Here is a 16,796-nt window from a genome sequence, read left to right as displayed (position 1 = left end):
GACAAACGATGAACTGTCATCCCATGGAATATTTCAGGAAAATGAGCTCCCACTGAGTCGAGATATCGTTGACAATTACATATATCCAAGGTGAACAGGAGTACCTACAGGGTTCCTCTATTTCTGCATTTTGCCACCGGTTCTCTTCTGCAAGCACGCACACCCACAACTCATCCACCCTTGTTATTCCCGATCTTGGGAGATTTCTGGATGGTTCGTTTAGAGACTAGCCCGCCTTGTGTCTAAACTGTAATAATATTAGGGTAAGGCTAGCTTTCCTGAGAAAGACACTTTTTGTCTGCCGAATTGAAACTCCAGCCATAACTACACTTTCGCAGTGCTGCACTACCATCCCTCGGCATTGATTTCCTACTCCCCTATATACTTTTCACCAGAAGTAGAGTGTGCGTGAAAACACTCGTATCACCGCTCGCGGCGAGGCGTAACTTATGTAAAGCACCTCAAGCACTCTAGCATGTTCTTTTGGTAGGCGACGCAGACACCGTTTATACTTTTTTAGAGTACACACGTGTCGTTGTTGGGTCGGGGAACGTTAAGGGGCAGGCCGCAACCTGATTCCATTCCTCGTATTGACGAATTTTGTAGGTGCATCTACGATAGGCGCTACCTACACCACCTACACCTAGATAAAGTACATACTGTAGCCTGTAGGTATTCCATTTCGTGGGAGTCTTGGCTTGCATACGTCGAGAGCAGCAGAAAAACCCAACCATGGTGTGAGTCTGTATCAAGGTCGGTACCCATCAAGAAAGAATGAGGGTCATCTCTATCCTACGAACAACGCCCGCTTAGAGAGTGCTATTCAACGGGTCGTCGTCGTTGTTTCAATGCCTAAAATCAAAAACGCCATAACGGGTTCGCGCGCACCGCCGAGAACATTATGTGAAACGAGCCGAACCAGCGATGCAGGAAATGTGCAGGGTTATTGGGGAGGGATAAACCTCTGTGCACGGACATGGTGTGTGACATTGGGCAACTTGAGACTTGTCGAAGCGATGATGCCGTGCTAGATTTGTTCGAGAAAGCTCAGGGCCTGCCGGATAGAAGTGCTCGTAGAGGAGAGGGGAAGTTACAATACTGTAGAGTACATAACTAAGATTCTTGCCGCCGATACGAATAGAGCGAATTTACAGGCTGTTTTTAGGTCTAAGGAAGGAACTTGAACAGAACATCTTGAGGGACGGTTCAGCCACGTGGAATGAGTTCTGCATGTATGCCGACGTACAGAAGACCTTGAATCTGATAAGATCTTTCAGATACGAGTTATGAATATGCAGGGGTTCAGGTGCTCTGCGACATGGCTTGGCCAAACTATCATGATCCGAGCGGGCCTACCGACCTGAATGATGCTTAAGTTGAAGTTCCAGGCTAATCACCAGCCATTTAGTGAAAGCCGTACATACATGACAACTGCCGAGTTCGACCTAAACTTGCGAGATAACCTCGGCAAAATACTGACACATAATTAATTCTCTTCTTTGCATTTGCCGTCTTCTCTACGTGTCTTAAAGCACTATGGATTGTAATTTTTTGGACTTTGATATTTACCTTAGAACTCAAGTCTATCTACGGATTAGACGTTAAATCTATACTGTCGTCGACGCTGACCTGGCCCTTAATTTCTTTTCGCTCACAGTACTTTCAGCCGGGTGGTTCCTCTATTTGAAACTTTCTGGTTGGGACAACCCTCAGGCCCATGCTCATGAAGCATCCCCAGCTCTAGATCCTGGTCTATATGTATAACCATCCAGAAAGATACAGTTTCGAGACGTTATCTCTTATGCTGCAAAGAAATGAGCCCTTATTTATTATAAGTGAGTGTGATAATAAGTGGCATCACTGCTTCCAGCCTATCGAGCTTGACACCTTGACCTGGCCAATCTCAACGGTCGAGGTAGTTGGCATTAGCAATGGAATAGTTTTATCCTTGGGAAAACCCACAAGGGCACCAAAACCACTAGAGCCTCTTCATATAAGTTACTCTAGCAAGATCATCTCATGATCTTTTCTTCCTTTTCAGTTTACTGGTTGATCAAATAATTATGGTAGTTTAGCTATAGTACTTCCGTATATTCATACTAGCCCTTCGTATAAACACGGGAATCATTGATGGTTCTCCCCCAACCCGGGCGGTTCCACTACTGGATAGCAGCTTGACTTAAATCTTTATCGGAAGCCAAATTCAGAGTATCTGGTTCAAATTTCACCGTGATTCTTTTGGTCGGCTTTATTTCGCTTCCATGCTAAACCAGCTCGAGCCGTTGGGGTTGCCGTAACGGTGGCAGTGACGGCGAGGCTAAAACCCAACCGACCACGCCAATCATTATGAAAATAGATATGAACCTTTTTAACACATATTGACCTCCTTTTATATTCTGCCGATTCTTTTCTGGTCGCGAATGTTGATATGGGTATAGAAGGAAAAGAGAGGGACGGGGCCAGGCTTGTGGTGGGAAGGGAATGGTGTCTAGATCTATATAGGAGGGTAATTACATGAACATATACGTCATGTAGACATGCCGGTCGTTGAGATCGTACATGCGGTGCTGCGTGTTATCAACCTCTTACATATATATACTCAATGAATTCACTACACGTACTATTATGTTACCCTCTTCTAAGCATACATGATGTCGACGTAAGTTCAGTTGAGAGCTGCTTGGTTCGCGTATAAGTTCATTAATGTGATTATATCTGGAAGCCCCTCTATGAACGACGGTGAGAGGCCTGCGAGCATTAAGGAACTTCGATATCATAAGAGTAACCCTGAGCAAATCGAGTGATAATCTATGATTAGAGCTTAACTTTTTTTGTTTTTTTTTGTTTAATTCATTAATTGTATGCAGATTAGAGCTTAACTGATACCCCCATATGATTTATCAAGCGTCCTTAATTCATGACACAAAACTAACTTTCAATCTAGCTAGTTAATGTGTGATTAGTCGGTCGAGCGAACTTAATCTCTTATCAGATCGACCTAAGTCTTTTATATAATTTACAGCATCAAGACCTAAATTGAAATACCTTAGCTAGTACTAGGGAAATCATCCCCTGTCCCTCTAAATTACGCCTAATCAAGCGCGTATACTTAGACGAAGAATAACACTTAGACGAAGAATAACACTTAGACGAAGAATAACACTTAGACGAAGAATAACACTTAGACGAAGAATAACACCAGCCTAACTTGACTACAGAAATCGAACAAAACATCCTGTTTAACATCACGTCATCGATCGGGTCCAGCTCACATGGCTGATAGTTCGATCAAAACTATTCAACTTCATAGCTGCTTGATCGCACGAATATATTCTTCTCACGATTTGTTACCTAAATAAAAGTCTTCAGTTTAGGGAAGCTACCTCAGTCTCTTCAAACCTACATGTATGTACTCTGTACATACTATATCCCAGCCAGTATTCCAAATAACTAAGCAGAATCAGTTACTCACACAGTACATATCAGTGTAATGTGAAGAGACATCTGATCCTGGGAATTTTCTCAAATCTGTATTACGAGGGGCAGCTTGGTCCTCCTGAGCTCGAGCTCGAGCCTGAACCGGCTTGAGCTTATGTCTGCTCTAGTCCTTTGACGAAGATAAACTATCCCCGAATATTCATGGCCAGACAGCTGATTGTCCTTTCACGCACACTCCTGTATAGACCGTTGCTTTTCACTATCTCCCCATTTCCGGAAGCCTGTCCATTTCCTACTAGTAGGCCCACATCCCCACAAAGCTGGTTGATCCTCTGTCATGGCTCTACGCTTATTAAGAATACCAGGTGGAAGTACAATACCAACAGAGATTTCACTCATGAGAACAGATTCATGTCCGGATCTAGTACTTCGTTGACGTCCTACCAATAGCTAGACACTGTGATTTAACAGGCGTATTGATTAATGCGATCATTCACCACAGAAATACGGCTTCATGCAGCGTCATTTTATTTCCAGTAACTTTATTCAGCACCGTTGTCATCACAAATCATGGGTACAAAATATACAAGCATTGCGGTTTAAATCCTTTATCATTAATTCATCATCATGTGTCGTTATCATTTCTACTTCTATGATCTACAAAGGAAAGAAAAATTAAGCATGGATGCCAGCAACCATTTTGTCGCCAACGGGCGCCAGAGAATCCTCAAATTCTTCAAAGGACGACGCACTCCTGTAATATGTTAGAAAGCCCACCAGCGATCAATGAACAGATTGGATGGAGTTATTTACCAATGGGCAGCATCCTTGCAATCAGCATCCTTCCCTGGGAAGGCAAGATACAGAACATCATGCTGGTTGTGCCCACTGTTTCCTGTCATGGAATCTCCAAAGCAGGCAGTTGCTAACGAAATGCTAGCCTCTCCGACCTGATCAGCAGCATTGCTATCCCCCCAAATACCGTAGAACTAGGATTCAATTAGCACATGTAATAGCTATAGATTTAGGAAAATATGAAAATACCATTTTATCTCCGCAGATAACCGCTACCAAGCTCAAGGGCTCGATTCCTACACTCTGGGGGTTGAAGTTGTGGTTTCCCAGGACGACAAAGCTATGCTTGTTGGAGTCTAAGTCGGAGAGACCGTGCTTCACGACCTCGCCTACAAAGCTTGTAATGCTCTGACCACTCGGATCATTGGCACACTTTCCATGGCTATTATTGGCGCCGTCGCAATCAATATCCATATCGGCGAGGCCACTGGGGGCAGCGATCCACATCACGGTATGGTCTTTATCAACGCAGTAGTTAGATTCACCAGAGTACGCTCCTTGGGAGAAACCTTTGGCGACGGCAACGGGGCATAGGCCATCTTTGACTTTATTGTAAAACTCTCGGACATTTGGAGGCACCGAGCGAGCGTGGGTGAGGGTGAGGAGGGCGAAAAGGAGAATGGTAATAATAGTATTAGAAATCATATTGAAAAGAGTGTATAAGATTTTCGGTCAAGTGAGGGTGTTTATTTCGATGAGTATATATGGCGGGGCGGATGGGTGGATAGGCGGTTATTGATCAAGTATCAGTGGGGCGGTTGCCGCTTGGAGGAAAGTATAAGAGTAATGTGAGAAAGATAGTATGGGTGGAGAATTTAATAGTTTGTGAAATGCTTTGTAGGAAGCCTGCTCTCAGCTGTTGGATATCATTTCCTAGCGGTTTGTTCTATACATTTATATATGACAACTTTCTTAGTATTACCCTCGATTATGATACAATAAGATTCAATTCCAAAAGCCATATTTGCCGTCTTGAGCGCGACATTCCTTACCAAAATCTCCATCAGAGGAACAGCAAGCGGCAATACAGCTGCAGGACAAGTTTTAAAAGTGCACTTACAGGCTGAAAAGATATTGCAAAACTAGAGGTCTTTGATATTTGCTTTTCCTCGGGGAAAAAAAGGCGTATGTAAAGACCCCAAAATTCCCAAGGGTGTATGTAAACTAACAAATTGAGCTAGTGACTTAATCTAAATCCTCACTTTTTTTTTTTATTTTTTCATTCAGGACGCATACTTGGCCTACATGCAGTACCCTACTCTACTCTTCATTTTCTTCTCAAAAGAACATTAAGTTTTGAGACTTCGCCCTGCTTGCACGAAATCCTGGACTTTCCCACCAATGTTAACCACATGTATATCTGCAGAACGGCCCGCTGGTATGACAACGTGGTTTTCCACGGTACAGCATCGATCATATCGATGCACAGTTCTCCTACTCTTCTCCGGTGATTGAGATGAGTTAAAGTCATGATTATTATCACGCCCGGCTTTCTACCCATATATAATAATTTAGAACTACTTAACATTGATAATATTGGAGGTTTCCACGGCAATTGAGGATGATGTGATGATTTTCAGGTACCCGTGGCCGATCGTGCCAGCCGTGAGGTAGGTGCTGACCGGAAGATACCCCGGTGATAGCGTTAGATTTCCTGGATCAGTCGACACTATGCACCATAACGCTTGATTACTTCAGGATCTGAAGATAAGCTGTCGTTGAGACCGGATGGTCAGAACTAGAACCCATGTTACACCTACACTTGCCACGTTTGGTAATGACTGTACCTGGATTAGCAGGGGTCATACGTGGGATTACCAAGCTGCAAGATCAGTACCATGGGTTGTTTTTATCCCAGCGAACCCCACTCTTCAATAAGTCAAACCATGCTCTTGGAATGAAGCCCTCGCGAACATTGTCCAATAAACCAACAGAACGCTCATGCAAGGAACTGGGAGCTTCAGGATCGTGGGTTTAGGATGTGTCTTTCTCTTTTGAGCCATTTCATGCCGCAAAAGCTGAACTGCAGCAGGGCAACCTCAAGGTTTGCTGTCCTAAAGTCAACAACTGTATATCCATTCAGTCCATTTTTTTACACTTTCTAACTGCACGTTGCATCATAGATCGTCACTCGAAGCCAAGCCTTCCCCTCCATCATCCTAAAAAGGAATTCTCAGAACGCCACGACCTCTATGATGAAAACGCATACCGTACTACACAATGTACCGAGACTTGTACACTTGTTCCCTGTTCAGTCCTCAAGGCTGGATAAATCCTACATACCTGCTTTCTAAAGAATCGCATCGCATCATCAGGTCGTTCTACTGCATGCCAGCTCGGAATAACCCAGCCATTCTCTGTCCGCTGTGCGGTCGCTCGCCAAAAAAAAATTCGGAGAAGAATACCTACATCAGGTGTGTATTGGATGCTTTTGCGTTTAAGTAATGTACCATGTAGTAGCGGGTGGCCGGTGGAGAAAAATGTCTTGGTTGCAAGCCACAACTTCCCGCAACGATCGAATTGGACCCGGATTTTAGGGCTGAAGCGGTCCCAATGTGTATGGACGAGTGCTGTTCCTGATTTAGCGAGAGTGTCGATCGATACCTCGCTAGAACTTATGTAGGCTCGTGAAACAAATTCTTTCTCTTGCCTGTTTAGCTGCTGCTATACATGTTCGATCCATGAGACAATCATCGACGTGTACACCTGGGAATCGTTACGCTCACAGCAGAATCAGCAGTTAGGGTTTTTACTTTGACTAAGATGTGCTTCAACTTTGTATGGTTCCTGACTGTCCCATATGTTTATCAAGATTTAGATAAGTATCATTCATGAGCTCCGTGGCCATAGGATGGGGCATGCTCGTATTCCAAAATGAGGCTGAACTCCAAGTTGGAAGGTTCCGGTACGTAGGACACTCAATCTGCAAGGTATTACTACATAGTCAGCTCAATGGTGCTAAGTGCATTTCTCGGTAAAATTCGTCTATCCAGGGACCCAGCTGAATTTGTTTTTGGACGGACTGGGCAGTCCGTCAGGCCAGGTACGGCATAGTCATCCAGGAACATAAGGCATCAGTTGCGATCAAAAGATTTTCCCCTTACAATGTATCTTTCTTGAGACAATTCAAGGCGTGGGGGAGGGGTCTAAAAGACAATTATGCTTGCCTTAAAAGTGTTCTTCTGCTTGCCCGTATTGTCGATATTTTCGTTCACGGGGTGTTGGCGGACTGGGTCGTGTTGGCGGACAACAACCAGGAGAGACAGCCAAGCCCAGCTTTTTCTTTGGACAAAAAAATCCCTACCGTTGATACGGTGTCAACCGTGTCCGTAACAGTCCGTCAATAACTACCCTTACTGTACTCCAGCTGCTTGGAATTTCCGTGGTCCTGTGTGCTATTATTGGTACATACATACATCTTGTTGGAGAATGTCTTTCCTATGCTCTCGTGGACTACACCAATACCAGTACAAAATTCACTTCCAAAATAATGTTTGGCATTAGGCATTTGGGCTTATGTTAACTGCAGTGCACTTGATCGGTGGGCTTTCGCATACATACCTATGAATGCGAAGAGGAATTCGAAGAGGAATATTGGGGAAACTACCTTCCAATGTCAAGCCTATTCAATGATGATCTATTAATTACCCCCGGGAGTCCGGACGGGATACCGGGTTCAGTCCGTCCACGAATGTCCGTGAACGGACAACCGGACGCAGTACTTGCATGGTCTGGTTCAAATACTCTAGAAGCACCTCTAATAATCTTGACGAAAAAGGAATCTCTTCTAATACGCGTCTTATATGACCTACGCAGTCACCAATTAAGAGCTGCAACACCTTCTCTACTTCACATGTCACTTTTTTTCCTTTTTTCGCTGTTGATCGCAGTACATACATACCTTCATGTACATACGTGTGTAGGGTACTACGCACTCTGTGCTCAGTGTGGCCTTAGACCATAATGCCAGTTAATGTTCCCGGAGACCCAATTCCTCGGCAAAAGAACGAATGAAAAAAGCGCGCCTCGGCTGTTGACTCCCACCTCAGTCATTGACCTCCCATGTCGACTGCGACGAAAAAAAAATGAATTCAATGCGCCAAACCCGGATCGAACGGGTGACCTTCAGATAGACTTAGACTGATGTACAACTTCAGTCTGACGCTCTCCCAACTGAGCTATTAGCGCTTGATGTTACACTGGCATTGTTTAGTCTTTGTGTTGTTATAACCGGATGTTTCCGCTTGTGCTGGGGTGGTAAACTGCACTAGTAAACGGGGATTAATACTTGGACCCCTCTTACTTACTAACGCTGTTGCGACTAGGGATTCAGAGTGCACCAAGAGCGTATTATTCGATTCAGTTGTTTTGAGTTGTATTATGCTCTACTATTTACAATTCCACCTAGAACGTCTAAACATTGTTAGGAGATCTTTTGAGTCTCTGCCACTGCCATTGCTTGTGTATAATGATATGATCAAGACTCTAACAAAGCTCAAGTCCCGCTATCCTAACTAAATACTTAATGGAAGCTCACTAACATTATCCTACACCCTCCCCCAAAAGTTCATATGTCCAAGGAACAATAGAGAAAGACAAAAAAAAGACAAAAATAAGGGTAAAAAGCAAAATGCCCGAAGCAACACCGCCAGATATCGCCATAACAGAAACAAGAAATAACAAAAAAATCGGAAAACGTCCTTTTACACCAGTAAACATCCCATCATAACAATATCCAGCTAACAAATAACGCATTTCTCTTTCTGCTCGGCCTCAGTTCCAGGTCCTCCTAAACTTGATCGCCTCCCGGGCTGCTGCGCCGAACCACTTGGCGATCCCGCATTACTCGCAATCTCCGAGATGAGATTTCTTGCGGCCTCCGCTCTCCTCTGCCCTGGGGTCATACTAGCTTGGATTCCCGCTGAAGCAGTTGTTGCGCCAAAGCTCGCTCTTCGGCCTCGGCCTTGGCCTGCAGCCAAAGCTTGCTGCTGTTGAATCTGCTGCTGTTGCTGGTATGCAGTCAGCTGAGGCTGCGGCTGCGGCTGCGGCTGGTTTGGATGGCGCTCATATGGCGGCGGCGGAATAGCCTCTGCCCCATCTGCAAGGCGGTGTGTGAACTGCCCCGGGCCTCCAGGGTGCCGTGGGGGTGGTAGAGGAGGGAGACCGCGAGGTTGCCCTCCCATGGACTGGGAGGGCCCGTGACGCCGCTGTCGCTGCTCCGCATCTTGTCGGCTCCGGTAACGTTCATCCTCCTCCTCCTGGAGTTGCATAGCGAGGGCAAGATCTGCATCGTGGTCTACGATATCCCCGGGGGCGGGGGTATGGGTGTCGGTGATGCCGGGGATAGTTTCCCAGCCCTCGTCGGGGTCGAGGAGGGAGCGGACCTCCTGACGTGGTGGTGGTGGCGGCGGCGCGTCGCCGGCGCCGACGGGGCGGAAGTCGCCAGAGAGGAACTCGTTATTACGACCTTGGACGTCTACCATGCGCTCCCATACTACCTCTTCATGTCCCGCAAAGCCCATATCTGTCACCAAGCCCATGAGCGCGTGAGAGTCCCGTCCACCAATTACAGTCATAAAGTGGTCGTTCCGGAATAAAATTGCGACATCACCAGTCTTGAGCCCGCTCTTGACGATCTCGAGCCCGTGTGCTGTCAGCTGCGTTCTGCTGCGATCCATCCAATCTCGGATGATTCCTGCATCTTCAATGATCTGGTCCTCCCCATCTGCTAGAGTACCGTCTTCTGAAGTGACGCGGGAGATAATCTCCCCTTCGTGGAAGAGGAGGGTTTGAGCTTCTTCGTAGTTACACACAGTCCGTCGCTTCATCGCCGCAAGTACAGGATCAGAGGGGGTTGGGAGCCAGCCATGAACAAGCGGGACCTTGAAAGCACCATATAGCTCCATTTCTCGTGTCTTTTCGAAATGCATTGTGTGGGTATTGGTAGGAGTATCCTCAGAGTAGAAACGTGGATTGACGTTCATACCTGTGTGGAGCGTTAACAGGAACGCGAAAAGATCGCCGACATCTGGGAGGCCCGCTGCGCCGCCACGGTCCATGAGTTCTTGGAAGACAGCGTCCAGGAGGAGTTCAAGTGAGACTTGTTCCCGAAGCTCAAGGGTCTCCCAGAGTGCTGTTTTAGTCCCCACAGGAGTGGAAAGTATCAATGCGTTTACGAGAGCTAGCAAGGGGCATGGGCCATTCGCATTTTGCAGAAGAATTGGGGAGCGGCGAAGTGGGGCATTGGGAACAGATGGGTCGGTCCAGGCAATGTGTTTAATTTGGTAGATTTCAGTGGTTGTATTTGCGGAAGGGGGCGGCGGCGGTGGTGGCCGTATATTTAAATCTGCCATCGCCTCCACTGGTATAGGCGGCACTGGCCTAGATTGATCTGGTGGAGGTATTTGGAGATCAGCTTTTACAGTACTGTCGCCACCTACAGATGACTGCGCCTTAGGAGGCTTCTGGGGACCTTCTGCGACTCCTGCAAGGCGGCGCTCTTCTTCCCAGAACTCCGCTTGTAGTCGCTCCTCTTTCTCCCTTTCCTGAGCTTCTTCGTTGCGGCGTTGAAGCTCTGCACCAGCTCTAGCACGCCTGTCGAGCTCTTCCTCCCAAGTTTTTGCAACCTCGCCTTCTTCCTCGTCCTCATTCCAACCATCCATACCGACTGCCGGGTATCCTCTCCTTCCCGGATATGCTCTTGTAGTAGATGCATCGAAGCAGGATAAATCCATCCCTGGATCGAAACCTACCGAAGAGGTTGAAGACGCAATCGAGAACTGTCTGTCTCTATCCTCAGCAGGTCTCACGGCGGCAACCGGCGGAAACCGTTGTGGCTCGGAAGCAACATTTCCTCCAGTCTGGTTTGAGTGGATAGGCGCTTTTGAGGAAGCACTAAAGTTATTAGTCGGATTGTAGAACGGCGAATATTCATTGAACGGTCTATCGTAAGAGTTGAAATTGGCGGCCATAGGAGAAGAAACTGCGCTTGTAGTTAGTAACGGTATATAGAGATGTTGAGCCCGAGATTGAGGGTCCAATTGCCCAACGATATCTTGACATAAGGGAATTAACTCACTATCTTCGCTTTGCCGCCGCTCTATTGGCGTCTTTTCGTTACCCCATATATCTTCTGAATCTTCGTTCCCTGTGACCAATGCATCATGCATCGTCGTCTCCACGCCTTTCTGCTCAGGAACGACATGTGTATTGATCTCCGGTTTCTGCTTCTCGCCTTCAGGTGCACTGTGTGTGTAAACCTCGGCATTTTCAGCTGGTAGCTTCATCTTCCCACCCCCAGGTTGCAGAGTCTCAGGTATGTCTGCCTTTTCGAAGCTCCTCCTCGGTGTCTCACCACCCCACTGCGAGCCCTCATTGCTTCCGGCACCAACTCTTAAACTATCTGGTAACATTACGCCGCCTTTCGCAGCGCTCTCGGTCTCAGGCGCATGGCTTATCGGATGAGCAGCTGGTGACCCGACTCTTAAGCTGTCCGGCCAATCTGCCCTTGCCATGGAATTACTCTCTGTGCTGGGACCACGGGTCATTTCCCTCGCTTGCGCTTCTCCGAGATCTTGTGATTGCGATAACGAGGGAGGGGGGTGAGGCTCTTGGACGCCAGCAAGAGGGGGGTTTGAGTCTTCGGGGTACGGAGGCCTGACGCCGTGTGGATGCTGGTTATGTGACATTGTAGAGGGAATCACTTGCGTATCGTGGGAGAGGTTGAGGTATCGCGAAGAGGTATCGTGGGATAGAAGAGAGAGGAGAATGAGAATGAGTTAAGAGCGCGCAAACGCGCGTCTGGGTGACGTTGACGTGGGGTATCTAGGCTACGAGGTGACGCGGCCAGGGCGTGTGAAGAGGGGAGATGAGCAATGCGATAAAGTGGCTCCGAGTGTGGTAGATGGCGAAGTCTATTAAAGTAGATTCTATGTCTGGGGGGAATCAAACGAGATTAATCCGGTGATGTCTGCGGCGGTCCCTGCTGCGTTATCTTATACTAATTGTTCTATGCTTTGTTCCGTTGAGGAAGGAGTAGTAGCAGATACAGACGACGAAGGGAGGAGGAGGGGATCTATGTACTCTAGGCACCGAGGTACGCCACACCCTTGGAACAGGAACCGGCGATGCTCGCCCTTAAAGATATTCCATGTTTCCATCACATGGGAATCGCAGTTAGGGGTTCTCCGTGGTCCGTGAGGCTTAGACACCCTTAAGGGCTTAAAAATGACCCTGAATTCTCCACCAGATGCCATAAACTGCTGATGTCATCGCCCCAAAGCTCCTGTGGCAAGAGAAGAGCATCAGCAGCTTAATACCTGGGTGCTCTATGATAGTTCTCCCGGTATTCTATCCTAGCAGCAGCAGCCCTTACTTTAATCCGTCATGGGAAACCGGTTTAATTTGTTATCTGATGCGTAGAACAAAACCGTATGAAACACTGCTGATTTTCGTCATCCCGCCTGACCCTGTCCAAACGGTGATCTTATGTACCTACATAGCCAGTGGTGCTAAGATAAGATAAGATAAGATAAGATTGCGACTGATGACAACATCATAGCTTGGCAGCTAGACACCAAAAGCCCTGCTTGCTCAAGGACGATCCCCTTATATCACAATTCCCCAGTAAGGCTCAGCTAAAGGTGAAATATCGTCTCTTCTTCGTTTAAGGTAAGAAAAAGAACATTTAATAAGAAAGATGACATTAACCTTTAGGCCAGTTGATGAATGATCACGACCTGGTTTGATCCTTATTAACCCTACACTACATCAAGTGGCCAGTAGCGAAGGTGTACAGGCTTTATGAGGATGAATTTCCTTCGATGGATCGAGAAAACGGCGGAGAAGGATGAAGCGTGCCCCGGATCGTGGGAAACGCTTCTCCCTCATAAGAGCAGGACGATATTCGCCAACATCCATTAATGATAATATTCGAAGTAGACAAAGATAAGCTTACCTCGCTTCCTCGGCATAACATTGGAGAAGTTCTAAGAGGAATCAGAAATATTTTATCAGGCATTACGAACAAGATTCACAAAATCCATCAAATACTATGGGGATACGATCTTCTGGTCACCGGCGGTAGAGTGCGCGCTTCGCCTACCGAAGGCACTCTGGCGCGCGTAGCATATAGAAGCTCATTGATAGAGGCATATGTTGCTCTCCTGTAGAGGCCATCTTTTTGTTTCTTGAACGGATGAAGGAGCCAAATTCCCATCGATTTACGAGTGATATCTGGTGAGTCAGCTTATCCGAGTGACGGCTCATGACTGCCAATGGATCTCTGATATACATAGAGTCTCTTCTAGTATAAAACTAGCTCGGATTTACTCTACTTTATATTATTTGAAGTGAAATCTGTCTGGGTTTCCTGGTTTCTAGTGAGTTGGATTGGGGTTGCGATTAACGTACATAGTCCAATTCAGGCCGTTATCCTGGTAAGCTGGGCCAGAGTGGGTAATACCCCTTACGTTGAAGTATAATTAGTGCCTATGTTCTTCAAATAGGCCCCATAATAACCTCTGTCGCAAATAATGCCATAGGACGAGCAAGAAATTTATCCGTGTGCAAGGAACTCAAATAGTTTCAGCGCGACTGCTAGGTTTTAGCTTGACACTTCTACAAGGAAAGAAAGCTCGGCCGCCGCAACAACATTCACATGGAAAAAGGAGTATCCTCCCAATCAATACTCGGCCTCTAGTCAGCGTTTAAATACCGCCAAATCTGGTCTCAAGGATCCTAAACACCAGTGCAGATGCTATGCCATATATCTACTAGAAGCCAAGGGCGATTCTTATTTATAGCCCCCGCCATCGAGTTTCCATCCGTGAGTCTTTACCTTTAGCCATTTTTGTGAGGTACATTGTGTACTTACACCACAGGTAAAGATTCTGGGGGCATAGCTCTTTTGGTTTCTTCCTACGCACGTCCAAATTATGTTACTCGGGGTTGCTGGTCCGTGTGTGTGTATATGGCCCGAAAATCCCGATCCTGGCTGGCCCCCTAAAGAAAAATAAAACCGAGATAGGCTCATCGAATATATTCATTCAATTAACATCCAATATCAGAAAGTCTCCAATAAAGGCTGGGGTTTTGCTTCTCGAAGTAACCGTTCGATAAGATGAGAGTGCGGATTCATCCTGTCTATGATACATACTCCTACTGGGGTCGCAAACTTTGCCTCGACTCGCTCCTCACGGGCCGACTTTGAACCCCTAAGGGCATGTCCTCAAATTAATAATACAACGACAAGCATCCCATATAAACCCTGTGCCCACGTCTGTCCTTGATAATCATAGAACCAGATAGTAGATAACGTTGGGCAAGTCTAAGATCCTTACGAACTTAAATATTATAAATTATATCGCACAAGTTACTCAGAACTGGACATATAGTGGGGACATTGATGCCAGATTCAGGCCTCTTCTCGGGAAAAATCAATAACTGTCTTCTCCAGTTTCAAGAGCTTAATTCATGATCAGCGAGCTAAAAAATTGAATCATATCAACGACATTGATGATCTTGAAATAAATAACAATCCCCTAGGGAATAATAAGAAACATACAAGCAGGTCATAATTCAAAGTAACTTCTCAGACCGAGGGAAGGCGACGAAGACCCCTAACTCCCTTGGTAACGACAGCGCCAAACCAACCAAATATCTCCCATCAATGGTCATCACCGGCAAGCGCCGTTTGAAACCATTGGTCACGGGATCAATAGAAACATTTTCTCTTAAACCCCCCCCATGATACAAACTTCTTCCGCCCCATTCCTCACAACAGCACTCGCGTTCAGCAATACTAGCAAGAACCAGAAAAAACCAGAAAACGCAAGTGACGAAGCATATGGAGTAGCGCCGCTCCGCCATACAAACCAAGCAATTGCATTTTCTGGTTTCCATCTGCTACAAGCCAGTACACGCGAGTAAATGCTGTAACCTCATACTAGCCGCGGCCATCACAAGCACACAATAAATAACCCGATCCACCCCTACGGCGGCGGCGGCGGCGGACTTCTGCGGCGCAGGCTGCGAATACGCTTCGTAGCAATCGTTCCCCCACTGAGTCGAGTTATAACCGGCAACGCCCAGCGCACCAATGCAGTCGAAGCAGCTGACCCAAAAAAAAAAAAAAAACCCACTCATCAGCTTTCTTCCCTCGTACAAAGTAGTTGGCATTCACTTCCTAGGCCCTAGCTAACCTGTTGCTGATTCTGGTGTATGACGAGTCACTGCAAACACACATCGTCTCGTCATAGGTCTTTGCCCGCGACTGGTCGAGATCAATGTCGTAGCCGCAGCTCGCAGACAGAGACCGGAAGTCGAGGCATGCCCCTGCCTTACAGGCGTCGGCGGATTGTGCGTGGATCGCGTGGATCGCGTGGCTCGCGAAAAGCACCAGGAAGAAGAGCAAGAACTGGGACTTGATTCCGGATATCAGCAGCATCTTTGTGTAGCAGAAGGCGGGGAAAGTTCGAAGAGGAAACTCATAGGGAAAGGTCCGCGGGGTGGGTGGGTGGGAGGGGGAGGGCTGAGATTTATAACAAAAAACACGTGCGGCTGACTGATCGTGCACTCTTGTACAAAATGTCTTACCGACACATGACAGAGATGCGTCTGGACCGATCGAGGCCGGCGTCGTGGACAGGGGGAGATTGGGGGAAATGATGGGGTGCGAGTGATAGTCTGTGTTTCGCCGCTAACCCCGCGCGTTAGACTGAATCTTGAACAAACAACTGCAGCCCTAGATACATTTAGGGTACATGTAGGCATTTTACGGGCCCTGGCTGTAGCGCGCGGCGGCGCCTACTTAAATTGCATCGCTTTTTGGCGCCTGAGATGCAACCCTAGCTAGATACACAACAATTAATTGCCTTCTCAAACAACACCGAATCACGCTATAGCTAGTTGAGAAATGTTTTAGACGGCCATTTCGTGATTACTAGCCCAGGAGGCGGTTCTAATTCTCAGTGGCTAGGATTAGGTGAGCAAACTGGCCATTGGTATTATATTGGAATTGTTAAGGTGGGACCCAAGCATAAAAACCAGCAGATATCAACATACTCCACACATGTAATTAGGTAATGGACATATGCGTATGTACTCCTACTACTAGCTCCGTCCGCTGGCCATCATCACCACCATCATCATCATCATCATCATCATCATCGAGCACTCACGCAAGCCTCTAGCTAGCTCTTCGAATTCGTCGAGTAGATATGTAGCAGTTACATGTAGGTACGGAAATACGCGCACCTGACTACATCACCGATGACCCTATCTGTATCTCCATCTACATGTAGGTACATACGCTCCAAGCACAGCAAACAAAGTGATGCATCGAGCTCAGTAGCCACGCCACATCGTGTTTCTCCCACATCGACTGCCCCTACAAACACCCACCAAGCAGCCATACCAAAACCAAATCAAACCAAACCAAACCAGAGACCACTCCTCTACAGAACCCCAGACATGACACTTCAGATCGCGACTGACATGACCGG

The 16,796-nt window shown here is 46.8% G+C and overlaps 3 protein-coding genes across 3 annotated transcripts; all 3 read right to left on the bottom strand.

Annotated features, from left to right (window-relative positions):
* Positions 1-4,113: 4,113 nt before the first annotated feature.
* On the bottom strand, positions 4,114-4,938 carry H6S33_011382 (uncharacterized protein; the record flags this gene model as incomplete). The annotated part of the gene is made up of 3 exons (XM_044842738.1): positions 4,114-4,192; positions 4,252-4,427; positions 4,483-4,938. 3 exons carry the CDS (start codon positions 4,936-4,938, stop codon positions 4,114-4,116), a joined length of 711 nt encoding a protein of 236 aa, XP_044696150.1.
* Positions 4,939-9,032: 4,094 nt separating this feature from the next.
* Positions 9,033-11,981, bottom strand: H6S33_011381 (uncharacterized protein; the record flags this gene model as incomplete). The annotated part of the gene is made up of 2 exons (XM_044842736.1): positions 9,033-11,275; positions 11,372-11,981. 2 exons carry the CDS (start codon positions 11,979-11,981, stop codon positions 9,033-9,035), a joined length of 2,853 nt encoding a protein of 950 aa, XP_044696149.1.
* Positions 11,982-15,284: 3,303 nt separating this feature from the next.
* H6S33_011380 (uncharacterized protein) lies at positions 15,285-15,739 on the bottom strand (the record flags this gene model as incomplete). The annotated part of the gene is made up of 2 exons (XM_044842735.1): positions 15,285-15,354; positions 15,537-15,739. The coding sequence occupies 2 exons, from the start codon at positions 15,737-15,739 to the stop codon at positions 15,285-15,287; spliced, it is 273 nt and encodes a 90-aa protein (XP_044696148.1).
* Between the last annotated feature and the right edge of the window lie 1,057 nt (positions 15,740-16,796).

Source organism: Morchella sextelata (assembly GCF_020137385.1).
Source record: "Morchella sextelata strain SCLS chromosome Unknown scls_6, whole genome shotgun sequence".
Lineage (NCBI taxonomy): Eukaryota > Fungi > Ascomycota > Pezizomycetes > Pezizales > Morchellaceae > Morchella > Morchella sextelata.
This window is presented reverse-complemented; position numbering and strand designations above follow the sequence as displayed.